Below are 18,604 nucleotides of genomic sequence, written 5' to 3'. Positions count from 1 at the left end.
AGCAATCGCATTCGTTTCGACGTGACCACGTAAGAGCGTTGTGAGTTAAATAACATGAAACTTCGTGGGTTAGAGTATAGCCTACAATGGTAGAGGACATTATGTTTATTTCCAAACACTCATCCGACGAGAAGACTTAATAAAAGTTGTTTTATTTAGCGTTGCTGGATAGATAACTGCTTCAATTAACAGAAACTGGACGCCTCAGAGGAAAGTGTTCGCTATAATTGCCGCAGAAGGTCGATTTATCGGCAGAAATCACACAGTGAACGTACTTTATGTGCCCGCCGGATAGGACATGTAACGTTTGGATAAGACAAATCGCGATCGCATTGCCATTAGCGCAATATAATGTATTTCTGTCCGAATCTCATGGTGCTACTTTGCAAGAGCTAAAAATGTGTACTTTCTTCATATTTGTCCTGAAGGAAATAACAACCAACTCAACTAGGAGAGAATAAATCAACTAGATTGCAATGCTCTGAAGTAAAGAATGCTGAAATGCATTCTATCACCATATGATAAAATGTGTTATGACACATATTGCCCAACTTGGTTACATATATATCTGTAGAGGAGTTCAAATATAAATATTGTATACTGATAACGAATAAATTGCATTGTGATACACGTTAACCCTGTATCACTTACAGAAATTCACCTTTCACTTTTGCTCGTTTTTTTTTTTGTGTTTCTATAGGAATGATTTATTCAAGCAACGAAATTTGACTGCGTTGAAATTAGAGTGTCATAAGGAAGTAACTTCGAAAGTAAATGCAATTCAGTGTGAATGATTGTTAACTTCGAGGAGGTCTCGTAATGCATGTAAATAATACACTGATATACCTAGATATGTTTTAGGTTTTCAATATGACATGTGGAGGAATTATCATGCACGAATACTGCCATATATATCCAGTAATGTTTATAACTAAACTTGACAACCAATAAACGCAATTCGCATAGGCCTATATACAGTAAAATGCATCTTGTCTCGTAATAAGTATATAAATATAAATATATCATGACAAGTCAGCCGATCACACCACATGATATGATAGAGCATTAACACATTTCGCGGAATGGGTTCACAAAGGGCTTGGAGACTATAATGAAAGTCTACCACTCTATACTATGTTTTACATTTTGCTCCATACCTGATCTGTACCAGAATATTACCAAAACGTGACGATATAACGTGGTCTGTCAGTCGTCGGATTGAATCAACCTGTATTTACGATGAATCGTTAAGGAATCGCGGTCTATATATTATATAGAGGAAGTGAATTTGTTATAAGGGGAACACTCCGAAGCATTTCCTTTAAGAATTTACTTCCAATTGTAAGACGCAAAAAAACAAGAAGAATACAAAGGAGCCATGATATTATCGGATTGCATATGTTGACCATAAGCTGATGGGGCAATTCGAAATTGCAAGAAATACATCATAAACTGAAAGGAGATCTAAACCTACTTAAAATAGAGTAATGTGAATTCCAATCACAATTTGGTCCTCGTAAACCGGTGTAGGTGCTAAGTAACAGTGATACGTTTCACGCTTATACACATTAGTTTGTGTGAGAACATCCGTGAGATAAAACGAGCGCCAGAAATTCACCCGTAACACTGACATTATAGATTATAGAAGCACATAAAAAAGTAACAGATAACATCATATGATTATATACAAACACAACGCAACACTATATCATAATACATATAAACGTATTTAATATGTTTAGCTTATATGCCTTTAAAATGTTACAGAGTTAAAATGTTAAAAATGTTTTATGTTACAGAGTTGTTGACAATTGACAATTCATCATCATGGACGTTACATATGAATCTAAGAGACTGACTTCAGTCAGCTTGCGGCTTTGATAAGCCAATGATGGCTTATTCGCGAGTTCCTGATTACAGGAGGATCTAATATACATACAAATGGGATTCGGTATAATTTACATCTTCCGTAACGTCAATTCATGTAATTATTTTAAATTTAAACTAAAGTTGCTAGATCAGCCAACCTTCGGTGTTTCCCTATGCTTGCAAACTGCGCTGCCGTGTAATAGGTGTTCTCTGCATAAACGTCTTCCCCATTAGCTTCTGCCACATCATTGTAGTGTGGTATTCCTGGTTGATGGGAGGGAGGATTAACTTTACTTGATCTTGTTTCCCTTTTTCTCTCTCCTGTAGATTCCTGTCTTCCTGTATCTAATGCTTCCATTATGATGTAATCTGTTCAGCAAGAAAACGATGATCCCATTTTTCAATATATTTTGTAATTTTATAAATAGCCTAACAACAATCAATTCTTTAAACAGAATGAAAACAAGGCGCTGAAAACAAACCGGCGACAAGAAATTAAAACATTTGTGATAGATGTGAACGGAACTAACAATGTGATTTGATTGAAAGTATAAAAAGAAATTTCATTATAATAAGAAGTTTCAATGGACTTATTTCAGTAATGTTAATCTTTCAAAGCAAAAACTTACTATTTTATATTTCAGCGAAGAGGAGATTTGACTTGCATTAAGTCGTTCGTTCATACACTAACAATTTTAATTGAAATACAGCGTATATTTGATAAGTGATTGCAATTTTTGTTGGAGTTAAGTCAACAGTAACAAGAATATTCACAGACCTCCAAAGTCAGAGGAAGCAGAAGCATCAGCTTTTCCATTGCTCTGTCGTTTCTGCTGCTCCTGTAGATAATTTTGACTGCTCTGTTGTTTATGATGCTCCTGTAGATAAGAGGTTTGACTGGTCTGTCGTTTATAAATCTCCGATTGATAGTCGAGCATAGTTTGTCGTTTATATTTCTCCACTTGATGTGCTAGACTCGCCTGTCGTTTGCAAATCACATAACACATTATCCAGGTAACTAGGGGTTGAACTAAAGCGACCATAACAAGAATGATAACTCCGCTAATAATCACACTTTTTGGTAAATCCTCCAAATGCCAGTTAACACCTGCAGCTGGAGAGATAGTACATAACGATATTTACATTTGGGTTTGTGTGAATGACATAAAAATACTTCTAATGTTATTATATCGTTAACATCTGATGATAATTGTTGACCCTTAATTATAATATTATAAATGATAATATTACAAAATATTGCAATACAGCATCGTAGAAAAGTTAATTTACAGCTTTGTTTAAAATAAACAGTTTAGGCAACTTTGAGTACTGTTATGGACGAGCAATATTTATTTATATAGTATCTAAATTTCTAGTGATAAAGTACAGAAAATATTCAACAAACCGGTTGTTGATGATCCGGAAGTTGATAATGAGGAAATTGATGATGCCATTTCTGTTTTGAAAGATAAGAAGAGACAATCATGATCTATTTAACCTTTATACCGAATTGTAGCCAATTATATTCTTAGTAAGTATGTTGGTAGGTCTTGTTATGTCATTATCAATGGTCGCAGTAATTTACATTTTTAAGTATTATTAAACTAACACACCGAACAAGAAAAATAAAATGTGTGTCATATCGTGATTCAGAAGACATTAAACGGTGTAGAAAAAAAAACAAACTGTAAGCCCCTTTTACCTTCAAAACTGAAGTTTGTGATGACGATATGATTATATATTTAGCGAGGACATTAAATTACCGATATACCGTTCTACGTATATTTAGTCATACAAATAAATATATACAGATATAAATGTGGTATACAAGACATATAACACAATGATAATAATAACAATAGCAACTAACCGGTGTGATTCGTCTGTTCCCGTGTATTTGATAGAGTGGTTAATCGCTTTGTTGGTTCAGTTTCCTGGGAAGAGTCTTGGAAAGAATGAAGAAAGTAAGCATTATCATTCAATAGTAATTAATGCATCATACCAACAAAAAAGTACGCGTGCATATGATTCATTGCAACCATCAAACATGTTACCTCTGTTCAGGGACGTAGCTAAGGCCTGATGATTGGGGGGGTGTAGTGGCTTAAATTCCAACTGGATGGGTTTTGGAGTCAGAAAATTCCGACTGCTGCCTTGTGCCCCCCCCCCCCCGCACTCATCGTCAACGATACGGTCAGTGTCAGTCAGACACCCCATCTTTCGCGACTGCACTTTTGTTCCGAACTTTTTTCAAATACATTTGTACCTTATGGGGCAAAGTTTTTGCTTATGTTGATGGCACTTTTAAACTTCCGTAGATTAGTATTGAGTGTTTTAATTGTATACCATAGAGACAATGTATATCCCAACGTCGTAGTCAGGAATTTGAAAGGGGAAGCACTTTTTGCGATTGATATGGGGGAGGGGTCTAAGGGGAAGGGGTGTCCCCCTCCCCTTTGAGATTTTTTTTTAACAATTGAAGGTCCTTAGATGCGATCTGGTGCATTTGTTGCCAGTTTCATCATTATCATATGATATCATATTATCAGCAGATTTTGTTTCCTGTTTGAATTCTTTTACATGTTCTTTTACATAATATATCAGAAAGAAAAACATAGTGCTCTTTTACAATATTTCCAGAAGGATGATTCTTGTTTATTGTCCAATGTCTGGACTTACATACATTTGACGAAGTTAATTGATGTGACAATATAAACTTTCATATTTTGTAAGACAGCCAGATTTGCAGTGGCCTAAAAAAATATCGTTATCTCCGTGTATTAACAGTGTAATAATTATTTATAGGAAGTGCGTATCACGTACGATTGCTAGCTTAGCTTCATAACATGCTGTTCGTGCAACAACTTAGGACGAATCATAGAACGGATGAGAACGAACTTATCGTCGTCGTTGTGCGTACGGTTCGTGACATTCCATCGAGTGAGGTTAGGTAGGCAATATGTATTTTATTACGCAGTGGCCAACTGTAGGTTTGAAATAGGCTATAGGCTAAATTTATCTAATTGCATCTGCCAAACTAAGTAAGTAGTTGAATAAGTCTATAAGCCTGAATGTTACTACGATTATAATCGAGTTAACGGAGCTGACGAGTATTCAAGATCAAAAGAGCACTGACAAAATACCATGCTAAAAAACAACAGTTTGTAAACTTTTTTTTCGACACTCAAAGGGAGGAGCAGTCGCTCCCCTGCTCCCCCTGGCTACATCCCTGGTATATTCTGAACTTACTTTAAGCTAGCGAACAGGGTCGACCCACCAGGCGCGGCGGAACGGAAAAATTATTGGGGGCTAATGTGTGGAGACTATCTAAGCGGAGCGCCACCATCGGTTGGCGCGGAGCGTACAAGAAAATTTTGGGTTATTTCAAACCCCCAGATGGCTGGAAACGGCACTTCCCGTGTGTTTTATGCTGCGAATACCTAGCCCTAAAATATGGGTCTCAAGTCTGCAATTTCTCAGATTGCACGTAAAAGTCTGTAAAAACATTGTAATTTGTGTATTCGATGGTGTTTTACGAGAGTAGCTATTATACTCGTAGTGTACTCGCAAAGACGTTTTTGAGTGTAGTAAGGGCAGTGGCGGAGCTAGGGGTATTGGTCGGGGGGGGGCAAGAATGGTCTGTAGGGGCGCTTTCGACACTATCTAAGCGGAGCGCCACCACAGGTTGGCGCGGAGCGTACATAAAAATTTTGAGTAAAGATACTCCCTAGATTGCAGGAAATGACCCTTTCCGGGCCTTGCTAATTTGCAGATAAACGGAGAATAAATAGGTGTCGTCGCCATTTTGTCGGAAAATTACACCAACAGAATATGACAAATGTCAATAGGTATATGAGAGCGCAATAAAATAGTCAATAATAGCGAATAAGTAAAAAGTATAGTGAAAAGCTGAAAAGGGCGCCAGCAGTCCATTTGAATCTGTCAGGGGGGGGGGGGGGGCATCCGCCCCCTGACTGTATATATGGACGCTCCGCCACTAAGTAAGGGGATGTTGGAGAACTGGCTGAAATGAGGCAAGTCATTGGCCTAAGACGAAGTTGTGTTACGCTTACTGGTACTCACACTCACTGCTACCACTTTTCACGGGGCGTGAAGACGCGGTTGGGGTGACAATGTGGTCTATAGCCAGGGGACGGGCCGAGGGTCCCCCAGCAATTACTAAAATTATTACACCTATATAGTATATGTGTGCATCGGACAGATCGACAAGTATGCATTGAAAAATGGGCAGATGCACGTTTCGGAGCCTTGGTAAATATTGGGGGGGGGGCTTATCATGCATTTGCCCCCTCAACTTTTTCATTGGGGGCTGAGCCCCCCCCCCCCCAAGCCCCCCCGTTCCGCCGCCACTGCGACCCACCCAATAGCAAAATTAATACATAAATTTTCCGAATTGAAGCTGGTGAACGTTGTAATTTTTTTTAGAGTATTCAAAATCATACGAAGTTTTGTATGGTGGAGTATAAGGATCGCGAGATACAATTTCCCAATGTGACGAGGAAAACGTGGTAAATATGACTGATTAAAGGTCAATTTTGATCGAAAATTTTATGTCACTCACAAATCACAAGAACATATGAAAATAAGAGTGCGACAGTCAGAAAAATTAGAGCGCGACAGTCGGAAATTCCGAATTGAAGCTGGCGACAGTCGGAAATTCCGACAGTCGGAAATTCCGACTGTCGCACTCAAATTTTCCAACTATCGTCATTTTTACCAAGATTGGGGGGGTGAGACACCCCCCACACCCCCCTCTAGCGACGTCCCTGCCTCTGTTTGTCATTTCGTTTGAGAAGTTTGTTCTAGTTCCCTATTTCGTGGGTAAAAATTCAATGACAACATCGTCATTAGTCAAGCTTTTCACTGTGTCCTTACTGTTCATCCTTTATTCTTAATACTGGTAATTACGTCACGACAATTGTTTCATATGAAGAACTTACAAAGGGATAATTTGATCGTCACCACATTAAGGGGCAAGAACTATTTTATAACAAAGTATATTTAGCAGTTCACAAGTCTGGAGGAAAGTGTTTAAGACATGTCGACATGTATGATATATTTCACATCAAGTTCTTTTTCACTGCACGAATGAATTGAACAATTGAACAATTGAACAATTGAACAATTGAACAATTGAACAATTGAACAATTGAACAATTGGACAACTGGACAATTGGACAATTGGACAATTGGACAATTGAACAATTGAACAATTGAACAATTGAAAAATTGAAAAATTGAACAATTGAACAATTGAACAATGGAACAACTAAACAACTGAGCAAAACAACTGAACAAAACAATGAACAACAAATGAACTGAACAAACTCACCAGTAGGTACGTCCTTTGCCTCCTCTGTTAGTAGTGTTGTCGATGCTGTCACAGGAAAGAAGAATTAGAATGGATTACAAGAATCAGACCCTACAGAACACGAAATAGTGACAATAAAAATGAAGGATCTTGAAAATACAAGAATTCATGAAGTGAAGAAAATAATTCAGTCCACGCATTCTAGATTAACATAATTCTGGTTCAAAGTAAGATACACTTACGCTATGATAACTGTTTTATTGGTTTTGGCCGTATTCAAAGGGAAATAAAATATGTTATTATTCATGTTGGTTGTTAGGCTCCTTGAAATAAGTGCTTTTTACGTGACCCGCCATGCGGGATACAAACGTCACGGCCAAACGGCACTACCGAACCATCCCATTCTTACAAACGAAACTCAGGTCAAGCGAGCCAAAAAAGTACATACGCCCACCGACCTGCAGAGACAAAACGCCCAACCACCCTTGAAATATGTAGCATTATCTGCTTAACATGATCTTCTTAGGGATGTTGTAATCCTTCGATGTTACAATTTGAAAAACTGACATTTCCTTATTTTCCAAATTAATCCAGCTGTAAATTTTAGTCATACTTTAGGTTCGTGATCAAGCATAGCCTATCATATGCTGGTTTACAAAAGTAAATCTCCTCTATAAATTTGTCCCGAGGCCACCCACTTAAAATGCTGTGGCGGTCACGTTGTGTTACCGCAGCCCCAAATGGAATGGCTTTGAATTACACAGGATGACTTACGAGTTTTAGTATTATGCGTGATGATATTGCCAGAAATGGTTTCTTAAGTATAGGAAGAAAAGAGAAAAGAATAGGAATGAACGTATAGATCTTGTACGGTATAAATTAAGAACGTTCATTATCCATCAACAATCAAAATCTTTAATTTTGTAAAGTAATTTTGGATCGTACCCAATGAGCCACACGAACACTTCATTACACCCAGTTATTACGAAATAGCCGGATAGTCCAAAGACGTTGCAAAGAGAAGAATTATGGCGATATTTACATAATTATGTGTTAATTACAGATTATTTTCGTCAACGGCAATTTTTAAATGAAGGAACGAATAACTTATAGGGAGATATTAAATTTTGATTGATTACTTTTTTTGCCATTCTAAGACTTCCCAATAACGTTTGAAAATCCTCAAACAATAAAAATCAAAAAGTAAACGATAGTGTATGGAATAAATCATTTTAAAGTTTTTAAAACGAGAGAATTGGAGTGCTCATATGTAACCAAAACTTTGAGTATGTACCTGGAGTATACGATGCTGCTATCGAAGAAATACAAACATGAAGCAGTAGTAGTTTTACAGAAGTTTTGAATGAGCGGCCTGTCCCTAACAGTAAAATCCGTCCGTACCAATGCATCCTTTCTTCACACATGTTAACCATCTGGTACTTGATGAACCTATTGTATGATACAGAGAACAATTTGATTAATATTGTTAGTTTCGTGCGTTTAAAGTGATCAGCCCAGCGGAATCCAATACGTCAGGGCCTAAAGGCAGTAAGAACCAAACCCTACCCGCACAGTAACTAAACTACCGGCAACAAACATTTACCCCACACACACACCACACCTCACACTATATTGCATCTAAATACGCCCAGACATGTTTCTTAATTAAAATCGATATAAATAATTGTTAATTTGATGGTAGGGTACACGTCTTTACGTACGTCTCAGTGCTTCTGCGCTAGAAAAGAAATAATATGCCATACGATGTATACACAATAATTCGACCATGTCGAAATATCAATATCATAATATTCCAAATGATAATAGAAGTATTGTGATTATATCCGTCATTTCGAAGGATGAGTCGAGTTTCAAGATATAATTGTCAAAGTTGCTAGAAAAGAGTCGGAAATTTCCGAAAGTAACAGTAATGTTGTTATAGTACAAAGAAGTGCTCAATCATATTCAGCTTTACGTGTCTTTGATAGGGTCTATACATTTATATAAGTAACATTTCTCATTTATCGCTAGATCCGATAATACAACAAGTCATGGGCGCAGATCAGTCTTGGATAATGGTGGGGACGCGTGTCTCTCCCCTGATACTATCTAGGCGGGGCGCGACCTCATGACTTAGATCGCATGGCTTAGAAATTTAGTTTGGGGAAATGCATGGGCGTCTGCAGAAAACAAATTCAGGGGACAAATAATCCAAGTATACTTTTGTATACGATGGGTCTGGGGTCCTCTCCCAGAAAACAATTATAGACTGCCGCAAACGTCAGGTAATTCAACTGAAAGTGGAAACACCACAGGACGTGAAGCTAGCTCAAATCGCCAACAACACATTGTGAGTTGTTAACGATTGTTTTGTTCGCACTCGTTCCGTTTCGCTGACCACAATTTACCAGTTTCTTGAATAGATTATAGTTATGTATCACATGATTGAATGTGTTAATACTTCAGCGGAGAAGTCACGCCTAACAGTGTCAATAGTAATAATTTTCTTGTATAGCATGTCATTTGCACAATGCTCGATCAAACTGCGCCAAAGTTCAATACGAGGGGAAAATTTGAAATGCAGCGTTTGGTCAAGACAAATTGGTGGGTACACGGTATATCATGTCCCCACTACTGAAAAAGTTGGTAGGGACGCGTCCCGCTGTCCCCACCAGGATCTGCGCCCTTGCAACCAGCTAACCTTATGATACCATATAATATCAACCTGCATAATTCGAACCATCTATATTCGTATATAGAACTTCGGAATCGATAAAGCAATATATCGTTTTGTTTGAATTCAAAACAAATGCTTTAGCTAGATAGGAAATAATGCACGTAATTTGGTAACGTTTTCTTTTCAAGCACTTATATGTAGGAAAACCGTCAAAGCTACTTGATTTGGCGACAGGTTTTCTCAGGCTGTGGTTTAGAGTCTCACATTCTCAGACATTTCAGGGTTTCGAATCGAATCTTGGATGGATCTTGGATGATCGAATCTTGGATGATCGAATCCCAGACGAATTGATCAAGTATATCTACGTTTGTATCATTTCAGTTGCATATGATATGTTACATTTTAATATTATGTACTTCTGTAAATACCAAACTTACGACAAACAATATGAAGCCAAGGTTTTATTCCGGGTGCACATGATAACACATTTCCAAGTCATCCAGAACGTAATAGAATACAATTAAACTTAAGTTAACCATCCTGGTAACTTCCAATTCACAAGGACAGTTTTGGATCCATCTTAACGGTAGCTTGTGATAAAATCCACTAATTCCTTGGTTACATTTAGTTAGGTATGTCTTAGATGGCATAAAAGTGGCTAACCACTGACCCCGATGACACATGATTCGATTGTATTCATATATCTGATTTGCATAACTGTACAGCTAAACGTATTCATGTTGTTATTCGATAGTATAATTAAGTATAATTAAGAAGATAACTTTACTAAGTTAACATACATGTTAAGCAATATATATAATCCAAGTATATAATAAATGTTAACGATTGTAAATAAAGTTCTCTGTCTACTTACTGGGATACGTGATTTTCGCTGAGAAACACACAAACAGCAGTTCAAAACACTTGCACGGATATTATGTTGGCTTTGCGCTACATGGAACCGTTATGTGTTAATTGGTGCAATAAATCATCAAAGTATTAAATAATGATACTTCATCGTACTTGAAAATAAGCTTTTGTTAATCTATCAATAATTTGTCATTACAAGTCCCATCTCGGTTTCCATTGCCACTTTACACAGGTCAATGTCTCTCCCCTTTCCTTTTGTTCGGTTAAAATTTCACTTTGCAGACCCTGATCAACACAACACTCGTCATTTATTTGTTTTGAAAAATATTTTCAAACGGCACTGTGAAAGTGCTTTTCTTTTGTTTCTCTTTTATTAGCATGGCAATAGATTAGATAGGCCTTGGATATGCATTAGTATAACTATATATATATATATATATATATATATATATATATATATATATATATATATATATATATATATATATATATAATTGCCAAAGTTGAATGGATATATTGGCCTTTTTGTTCTTTCCATTAAGTCATTATATTCGTAGTTAATGTTACGTTGTATTCAAGTCTCTTTATTATGTAAACAACGTTAGACACTTATTCGGTTGATATTCGTAGTTATTCTATATCAGTTCATTATTCATCGGTCTGTCGGTAAAGTTACTGTCTACAGTTACTCGATCTAAGTTGTCTGGAGTAAAATGTAAAATAATAACTCTTTCCGTCTTTATTAATATCAGATATACGGCTCTGGTAATTCCCACGTCACACATATTTCATAAAGTCCCTGCTTTTTCCCATCTGTCTTCGTAATAGGTTGGGACATCGTGACATCAATCAAACCATAACATAACATTCATGCATGGTAAAATAAAAGTATACTTTGCAAACGAAATGGCTTCATGAAGCAGCTACACTAGTCCTTAGTATTGTGTTTGGTTACTGAACTATAGACTATGTTACCCGGTACATAATCAAACACTTTGATTGACTGTATAAACGTTTAGGCATTATCAATGGTGTCTTAGTCTATGGTGGTTTGTGTGTTAATGTAATTCCATCGATGACGTTACCAAGAAGTTACCATGCATGGCATCAACCGTCGCTTATTGATGATTAACGTGCCCAGACACCTTTGTTAACACACATACTAGCCAGTCAAAAGCAACTATAATTTGACATGCATAACAGGATTGACAAGAACAGCTGATATTGGAGCCATCATTGTTGTTATATGTTGGTTGGATGTTGTAGGAAACCGTTCTGACAGAATTACTGTAGCTTAATAAACATTACAATGTCATAGCAGTCATGTCTCACTGTGTCCATCTTTTCATTATGTTCACCGATATATGCAAGCATCTTACTACTACAGTATTTTTATGTTACATGTGTCTAACATACTATACACAAGACGTGACAAGAGCATGGCCAATGCCTCATATGTGTTTATTCCCAACGTCATCATGAAATTAGTCATCTCTAGTTGTAAACAATTAGTGATATTGTATGGAACATTTAAGGGAACATCGAACTCATCAAGTTTGTAACGATGACAAACCTTTACGAGTTTCGTACTCATGTTTATTTTTATTATCAGCCATATTCTTCATCAGACGTTCTTGTATTTAATCTATATTTCTTATGAAATAGCTGCCAAGAAATAAGATAAACAACGTTACGACACAGTGGAAGGTACGCCATTTATTTTGTAGGTACAAAACAGTTACATTATTGAATTCCGGTTTAGGATTTAATTTATTGCTTCTAAATGTTTAATTCAATGCATATATGATGTCTCTCACTCTTGAGAATAAAAATGTAATTGAATGAATATTAAAGGATCCTTGAGTCGTTTACTTTGTTGCCTTTTACATGAAGTTAATTGAATGCGTCTTTACATATACCTGATCCGTGTGGCTAAATGTTGTACTTCGATGCGTCTAAATTCCTGGATAGTTAGGCTAAAGGTCAACCTTAACGCTTCTTATTTGTACCTGATCCGTGAGGCTAAACGTATGTACTTCAATGCGTCTATGTTCCTGGATCGTGAAGGTTAAAGGTCAACTTTAATATTTCTTACATGTTCCTGGTCATTGAACCATATTTCATTATTTGTCTCTGTCACAAATTACAAGAAGGCATAATGCTTCAACGCGATTACAACTCCTACACGTCCAGCATTACACCAAAAACAATACTTAGTATTGAAATTAATAATGTTGACGTCATAAACCACTTTAATAATGAAGTGATAGTACAACAATATCTAAAGTACTTTCATTATGCGTAAAAAGGACACACCCGAGGATGGACAAATGTAGAACCTATTGCGCTAGTTGTAAGGATTGTGTCTTACACAACCGTCAACAATTTCTGATAAATTATTAGACTGCTGTAACCAACTTCATGATAAACATATTTGACTACCGTACCCAACTTCATGATAAACGTAATTAGACTGCTTTAATAACTTCATGATCAATATAAATAGACTGATGTAACCAACTTCATGATATTTGTAATTAGACTGCTGTAACCAACTTCATGATATGTGACATACTGTCGTAACCACCTTCATGATAACTGCAATTATACTGCTGTAACCACATTCATGATAAATGGAACTAGACTGCTGTAACCAACTTCATGATATATGTCATTATACTGCTGTAACCATCTTCATGATAAATGTAATCAGACTGCAGTCACCAGCTTCATGATAAACATATTATACTACATTCACCAAATTCATGATAAATACATTAGATTACTGTCACCAACTTCATGATATGTGTATTAGATAACTTCACCAACATCACGATGCTTTGCAAACTATAATTCAAGCACATTAGTTAACATCCAACAGATGTCCACGTTACACGAAAGTCCCACCATGATCTTTATCATATAGTCATGATAGTCTTTGAATCAGCGGTCTCCTTCAGCACTCCTCAACAGCAACAACATAAATGCAATCATAATATCACTATACATAATACAACCATTAGAACACTAAAATCATCAACGACAGAGCAGTAGAGATTATGGCTACAGTATCACATTGCGCTTACAACGCAACTGTAATTCTCATAACCGTTATCGTGTAGTACTAGTAAGATAATGTTAATTAGAGAAACAACCAACCAGTCGCTATCTTTGATAACAGTGTGACAAGACTTGCTAATGACACTGAAGGAGAGAAGCAGACAATAAGAGAAATTGAAATTTTGATAATTATAACGATAAACGAAATTACAAACCTCGCAAGAAATGCTAATGGAATTACAAACTCTGGTTCGTCATTACTTTATAAATCGACACAAACGAAACACTTCATTATACCATGTCAATCTCAATATTGGTTCCCCGTCAAGAATAAGTGATCTTAGTCAATGATTAATATGTATATTAAATACATATATCAGGCAGAGTGAATACATAACCGCATGTCAACCAGTATATACGCCTCAAATAGTAACACGAAACAGATACGAAATAAAATCCCAAGTGTATATTGTTTACAATAGAGGCCAATATTTAAGTAGCCTAGTCAAATAATGGATGATATAAAAGCACAATAAGTTATAAATTAATAAATAATATATACACGCATTAAAGGCAGTAAAAGGAAGCAGATTAAAGTACCCCGATCAATGTTTTATAATAAATAGTTATTGATAATATAACTATGAACACGGCTGCAAGTTAGGGAAACACTCAACACTAATTATCCTGACCGATATTTAATATAGTTATGAATAATATGTTTACGATAGTAAGGCATTAAAACACGCTGAAATAAGTATCCTGAAATGGTTAATGCAAGTTTCATAGATAGAGATGACGCAGAATCGAGTGTACAAACAAACTAAGGTACGATAGCCGACCGTTATTAACTTTAAAGTTTAGCTCCCCCCCCCCTCCCCCCAAGAGATCGATATGCAGAATAAAGAAGAATATGGATAATACTGTACGCTGCACGTTGGCCGATGATTACGTATGTCATACTGCCTGAGATCCAAACGCTCATTAATGATTACCAGATTATATACAGAAAAAGAATTATGACTAGTGTTATTTACAGGAAATGATATGCAAAGTATTTGCCTTGACCAATGATATCATGCTTTTACACATGTTTGGGGCTAAAATACTCTTCGACTGTAAATTTTCAATACGAAATAGATTATTCACCCTGGCCAATGAAGACATATATTACTGGATGTATTTTACGTGATCCGCTAAGCGGAATCCAAAACGTCACGGCCTTAAAAAGGCACTAAATACCAAAGCCTATCCGCACAGTAACCAAACTATCAGCAGCCAACAATTACCACACACACACACCATGTAATGTTACGAACAGATACCTCAGTGACAAGAAACGAAATTTGTTAGGCAAATGAACTGCAACCAACCACCCTTTGCCGAGATTCTGATATAAAGTCACCCTTTTCACCGATTTACCAGACCAAATGGAAGTAAACAATAGCCTCTCAAGTCTGGGCAATACATTGCGGAGGATGGCAAAAACCGTGCCCGGGTACCACAGAACAGGTGTCACGAAACTGTCTATGACCAATGACCTCCCTAAGAAGTGACAACCAGCGCTTGGGAAGCTTTCAAGTCTGCGCTCAAACAAGTTGCCTTCTCTTTCCACTTGACATTACCAGGTGCGCCACAGCCGAATCATATACCATTGATTTATGATCCGACCTGGACGCACTGGAATACAGAGTCTTCAACCTCCAGCCACCAAGACGGAGGCGAATTCAACTTCGCCCGTTAGCTTTCTGAAACACCATCAGGTTCTCAGACAGGACCTTGATAGAGTGAAGACTTGTAACTACACATTTCATATCGTCTGCGTACTGAACGCAATTAAATCTCTTACCACCCGGTAAAATGAAAGGAACGAAACGCACATCACCATTAAACATATTTGATATTGTTTCACGAAAGAAAACATTTAGCAGAGGAGATAATGGGCAACCCTGACGGACCCACTCTCCACAGAATACGTCTCGGAGTAATATCCGTTGACAATTACAGAACGGATAAAACCGAAATCCAAGTACGAAAGCTTGGATGGGAGTCCAATTTTGTTCTAAAACTTTCATTAGAAATTCGCGATCATCAAAGGCCTTCTCAGTCAAGTCACGCATCAACTACAAATGTTGCTGAAAACAATGTACACCTACGGCACAACGCCGGAGGTCACTTTCAAGATGTGGCATTGCGAGTGCCAAACGATTGCACAAAACTTTAGCCAAAAATTTGTAATCCACATTCAATAAAGTTATAGGGTGTTTGCGCTTTTTACGTGACTCGCCCTGTGTGATCCAAAACGTCACGGCCAAACGGCACTACCCAACCATCCCATTCTGAAAAACAAAACTCAAGTCAAGCGAGCCAAAAAAGTAAATAAGCCCACCGACCTGCAGAGACAAACCCCAACCACCCACTCAAACATTAAAAAAAAGGACGACCAGCACGCAGCGAAACAAAGCACCCCTCCCCAGCAAACCAGCGTCCAAAAAAGGCGGCCCAGATAGACGGCGAAAATCGCCTTCAACCTCCCCTCAAAACTAGATCACATCTATTCCTCCAAATAAGTTTTTTTCCCTTCAAAATAGCACAAACACAAATAATACGGTGCAACACAGCAACAGAACGAACTGGAGGATCTACCCCGTATAAAACAAAGCCATGTCCTACCGACCATGACCGGTCTCCCGTTACACGGTCGGTCCAGGTCTGAAACCACTCCCACAAGCTTAAAACAAAGGATCAATGCCAGAAAACATGAGCAGTACTCTCTAAGCTGTCACAGCCGGGTGTTTGTTACACTGTGTTTGTTACACGTTTTGAAGGGATCTCCATACTTGGGCAAAAGTGATCATGCCCAGCCTTTGGCTGTCAGAGAATGCCCGCTTTTCAAAGGCGCTAATGTCTCGACCAATGATCGACCGGTTAAACCCCTCGGTAGTCCATCTGATCCGAGATATTTAATACTTTCTATCTTTGTCAACGCCCTCCAAAGTTCGTTTGTCGTACAGTTATCACCCAATTTGTCACTGAAATCCACGGGAACAGATCCAGTTATACTAGGCACTCAAGTCGACATTATCCCAAGGAAAAAGGTTGAATAGAAAAAATCTGTAGACAGTGACTACCGGACCAGTGACTTTATTCCCACTAGTATTACGAACAGCCGAAGAAAACGTCTGTCAAGGGACGACCTTTGTGATGTTTGATAAAAACTAAGTCTTGGTGGTTCCTAAGTCCCCACACGCGCTATAATACGGAAGCAGTGGCACTTTTTATTGACATATTTCGGTAAAGCGTCATCCGCGTAGGGAAACCCACGTTTGACGCTTGAGCAGAGGTTCGAAAAGTCTCGAACGACGAGCTCGGGCAACACAGTACTCCACTGCATAGCGTGTGACCGGAAAACTCAAAATATCACAATTAAGAAACGAAAAAGCTCTAGTGGCGTATATTCGGTTTACCCGAGAGGCATCAGGACCATTTGCTCTTGCCTCTGTGAATTGATGTCCCAGAGGGTTGAATATATTCGGTATGGGAACTTGAAAATTACGAGCCTGAAGCTAAGCCTATCAAAACTAGTATCTTCAACATAATTAAATTAAAATTATCCTGCCACGGTACAAAGGATAGCAGAGTCTCAAAATGTCATTCCTTGCAGAAGGTGCATACACGTTACATAATTAACGTTTCCACGCTGGTACTTTAACAGTCCGCATACCAAGAAAACCTTAATGATCAGTCTCAACCCTGATGACACGTCCACTTAGACATGGTGATATCAGCACGACCATACCACAGGATTAAACTGTACCAGAAGAAGCATGGAGGACACCGCCCCACTCATACAAAAAGCTGAATCTTCTTCAGTAATATGTACTTCCTGAAGGTATACGACATCGAAACAATAGACTAACAGTATTGAATAATGCAACCACGCTTTTGTGAATCTCACATGACGTTCACATTCAGGACGACTTTAGACAAATACTGGGCCATGGCCGGAGGACCATCACATTTGACAATGACGGAGACTCTGACCGTTTAATGGGGGGTTCTATTCACTGATAACTTGAAGACGACGTTTTCAAAAGTAGACTCCTTGACCAGATTGAACCAGGTCATTCTTGAAGGTCTCCTTGGAGCATCGACACCGATTCCAAAGAGAATGATTCACTGTCCGACAGAAAGCTGGAATCATCTAACGAGGTTGGTTAAACCAATAACTGAGGTATGTACTGGGGTAGAGTAACAGCAGATGGCACAGTGAGGTGCACGGGCACTGAACCACCCGCATGTTGAAACGGCTCCAAAAGGGGCAACTGAACCTCCATGCTCTCAACCTCTCTGGGCCCCTCCGGAAATTGGAAACCGTACATGGGTGGTTTGAACCGCCAATAAACATAAAGAACGGTACTTTCTGTCTTAATTCCACCAGGAACTGATAATTTCCGTTAAGCACAACAGAAGCGTAGGCGTAGGAGCATAAGTCGCTGCCTTTGCAGTTCTGAATCGAACTGAGACAGTAACATCAAGCTCCTGTCTAACCTCGAGTTCAATATGTAAAAAGGTTACCCAAACGGAGAGACATACATTCAAACCCTCCGTACTAATGAACGACGTGACATACTTCTCACGTGCCGCGTAACTCACGAAACCTAAATCATACGTTTTGCGGGTCTGGATAGCTTAAAGGGCATCATTGTCCCCCGGTACCGCATCTCCTTTACTTTTGAACAAGGTAAAAAACCTGTACCGGTGTAACATTTTGTTCACCGATGAACAACCAGGCA

At 38.0% G+C, this 18,604-nt stretch overlaps 1 protein-coding gene across 3 annotated transcripts; it reads right to left on the bottom strand.

The window, feature by feature from the left end:
• Window positions 1-1,361: 1,361 nt before the first annotated feature.
• LOC139969515 (uncharacterized) lies at window positions 1,362-14,193 on the bottom strand. 3 transcript variants are annotated; one of them, XM_071974563.1, is made up of 8 exons: window positions 14,024-14,193; window positions 8,496-8,650; window positions 7,976-8,017; window positions 7,223-7,267; window positions 3,740-3,814; window positions 3,275-3,325; window positions 2,648-2,983; window positions 1,362-2,238 (listed from the first exon to the last, which is right to left on the bottom strand). In XM_071974563.1, exons 2-8 carry the CDS (start codon window positions 8,632-8,634, stop codon window positions 2,000-2,002), a joined length of 927 nt encoding a protein of 308 aa, XP_071830664.1. In that variant the 5' UTR covers window positions 8,635-8,650; window positions 14,024-14,193; the 3' UTR covers window positions 1,362-1,999. The 3 variants fall into 3 exon arrangements, with proteins under 3 accessions (XP_071830664.1, XP_071830662.1, XP_071830663.1); XM_071974561.1 differs by lacking the exon at window positions 14,024-14,193 and adding an exon at window positions 10,316-10,440; XM_071974562.1 differs by lacking the exon at window positions 14,024-14,193 and adding an exon at window positions 10,753-10,885 and having other exon boundaries at window positions 1,363-2,238.
• Window positions 14,194-18,604: the final 4,411 nt, after the last annotated feature.

The sequence above is a fragment of the Apostichopus japonicus genome, chromosome 7 (assembly GCF_037975245.1).
Source record: "Apostichopus japonicus isolate 1M-3 chromosome 7, ASM3797524v1, whole genome shotgun sequence".
Classification (NCBI taxonomy): Eukaryota; Metazoa; Echinodermata; class Holothuroidea; order Aspidochirotida; family Stichopodidae; genus Apostichopus; species Apostichopus japonicus.
This window is presented reverse-complemented; position numbering and strand designations above follow the sequence as displayed.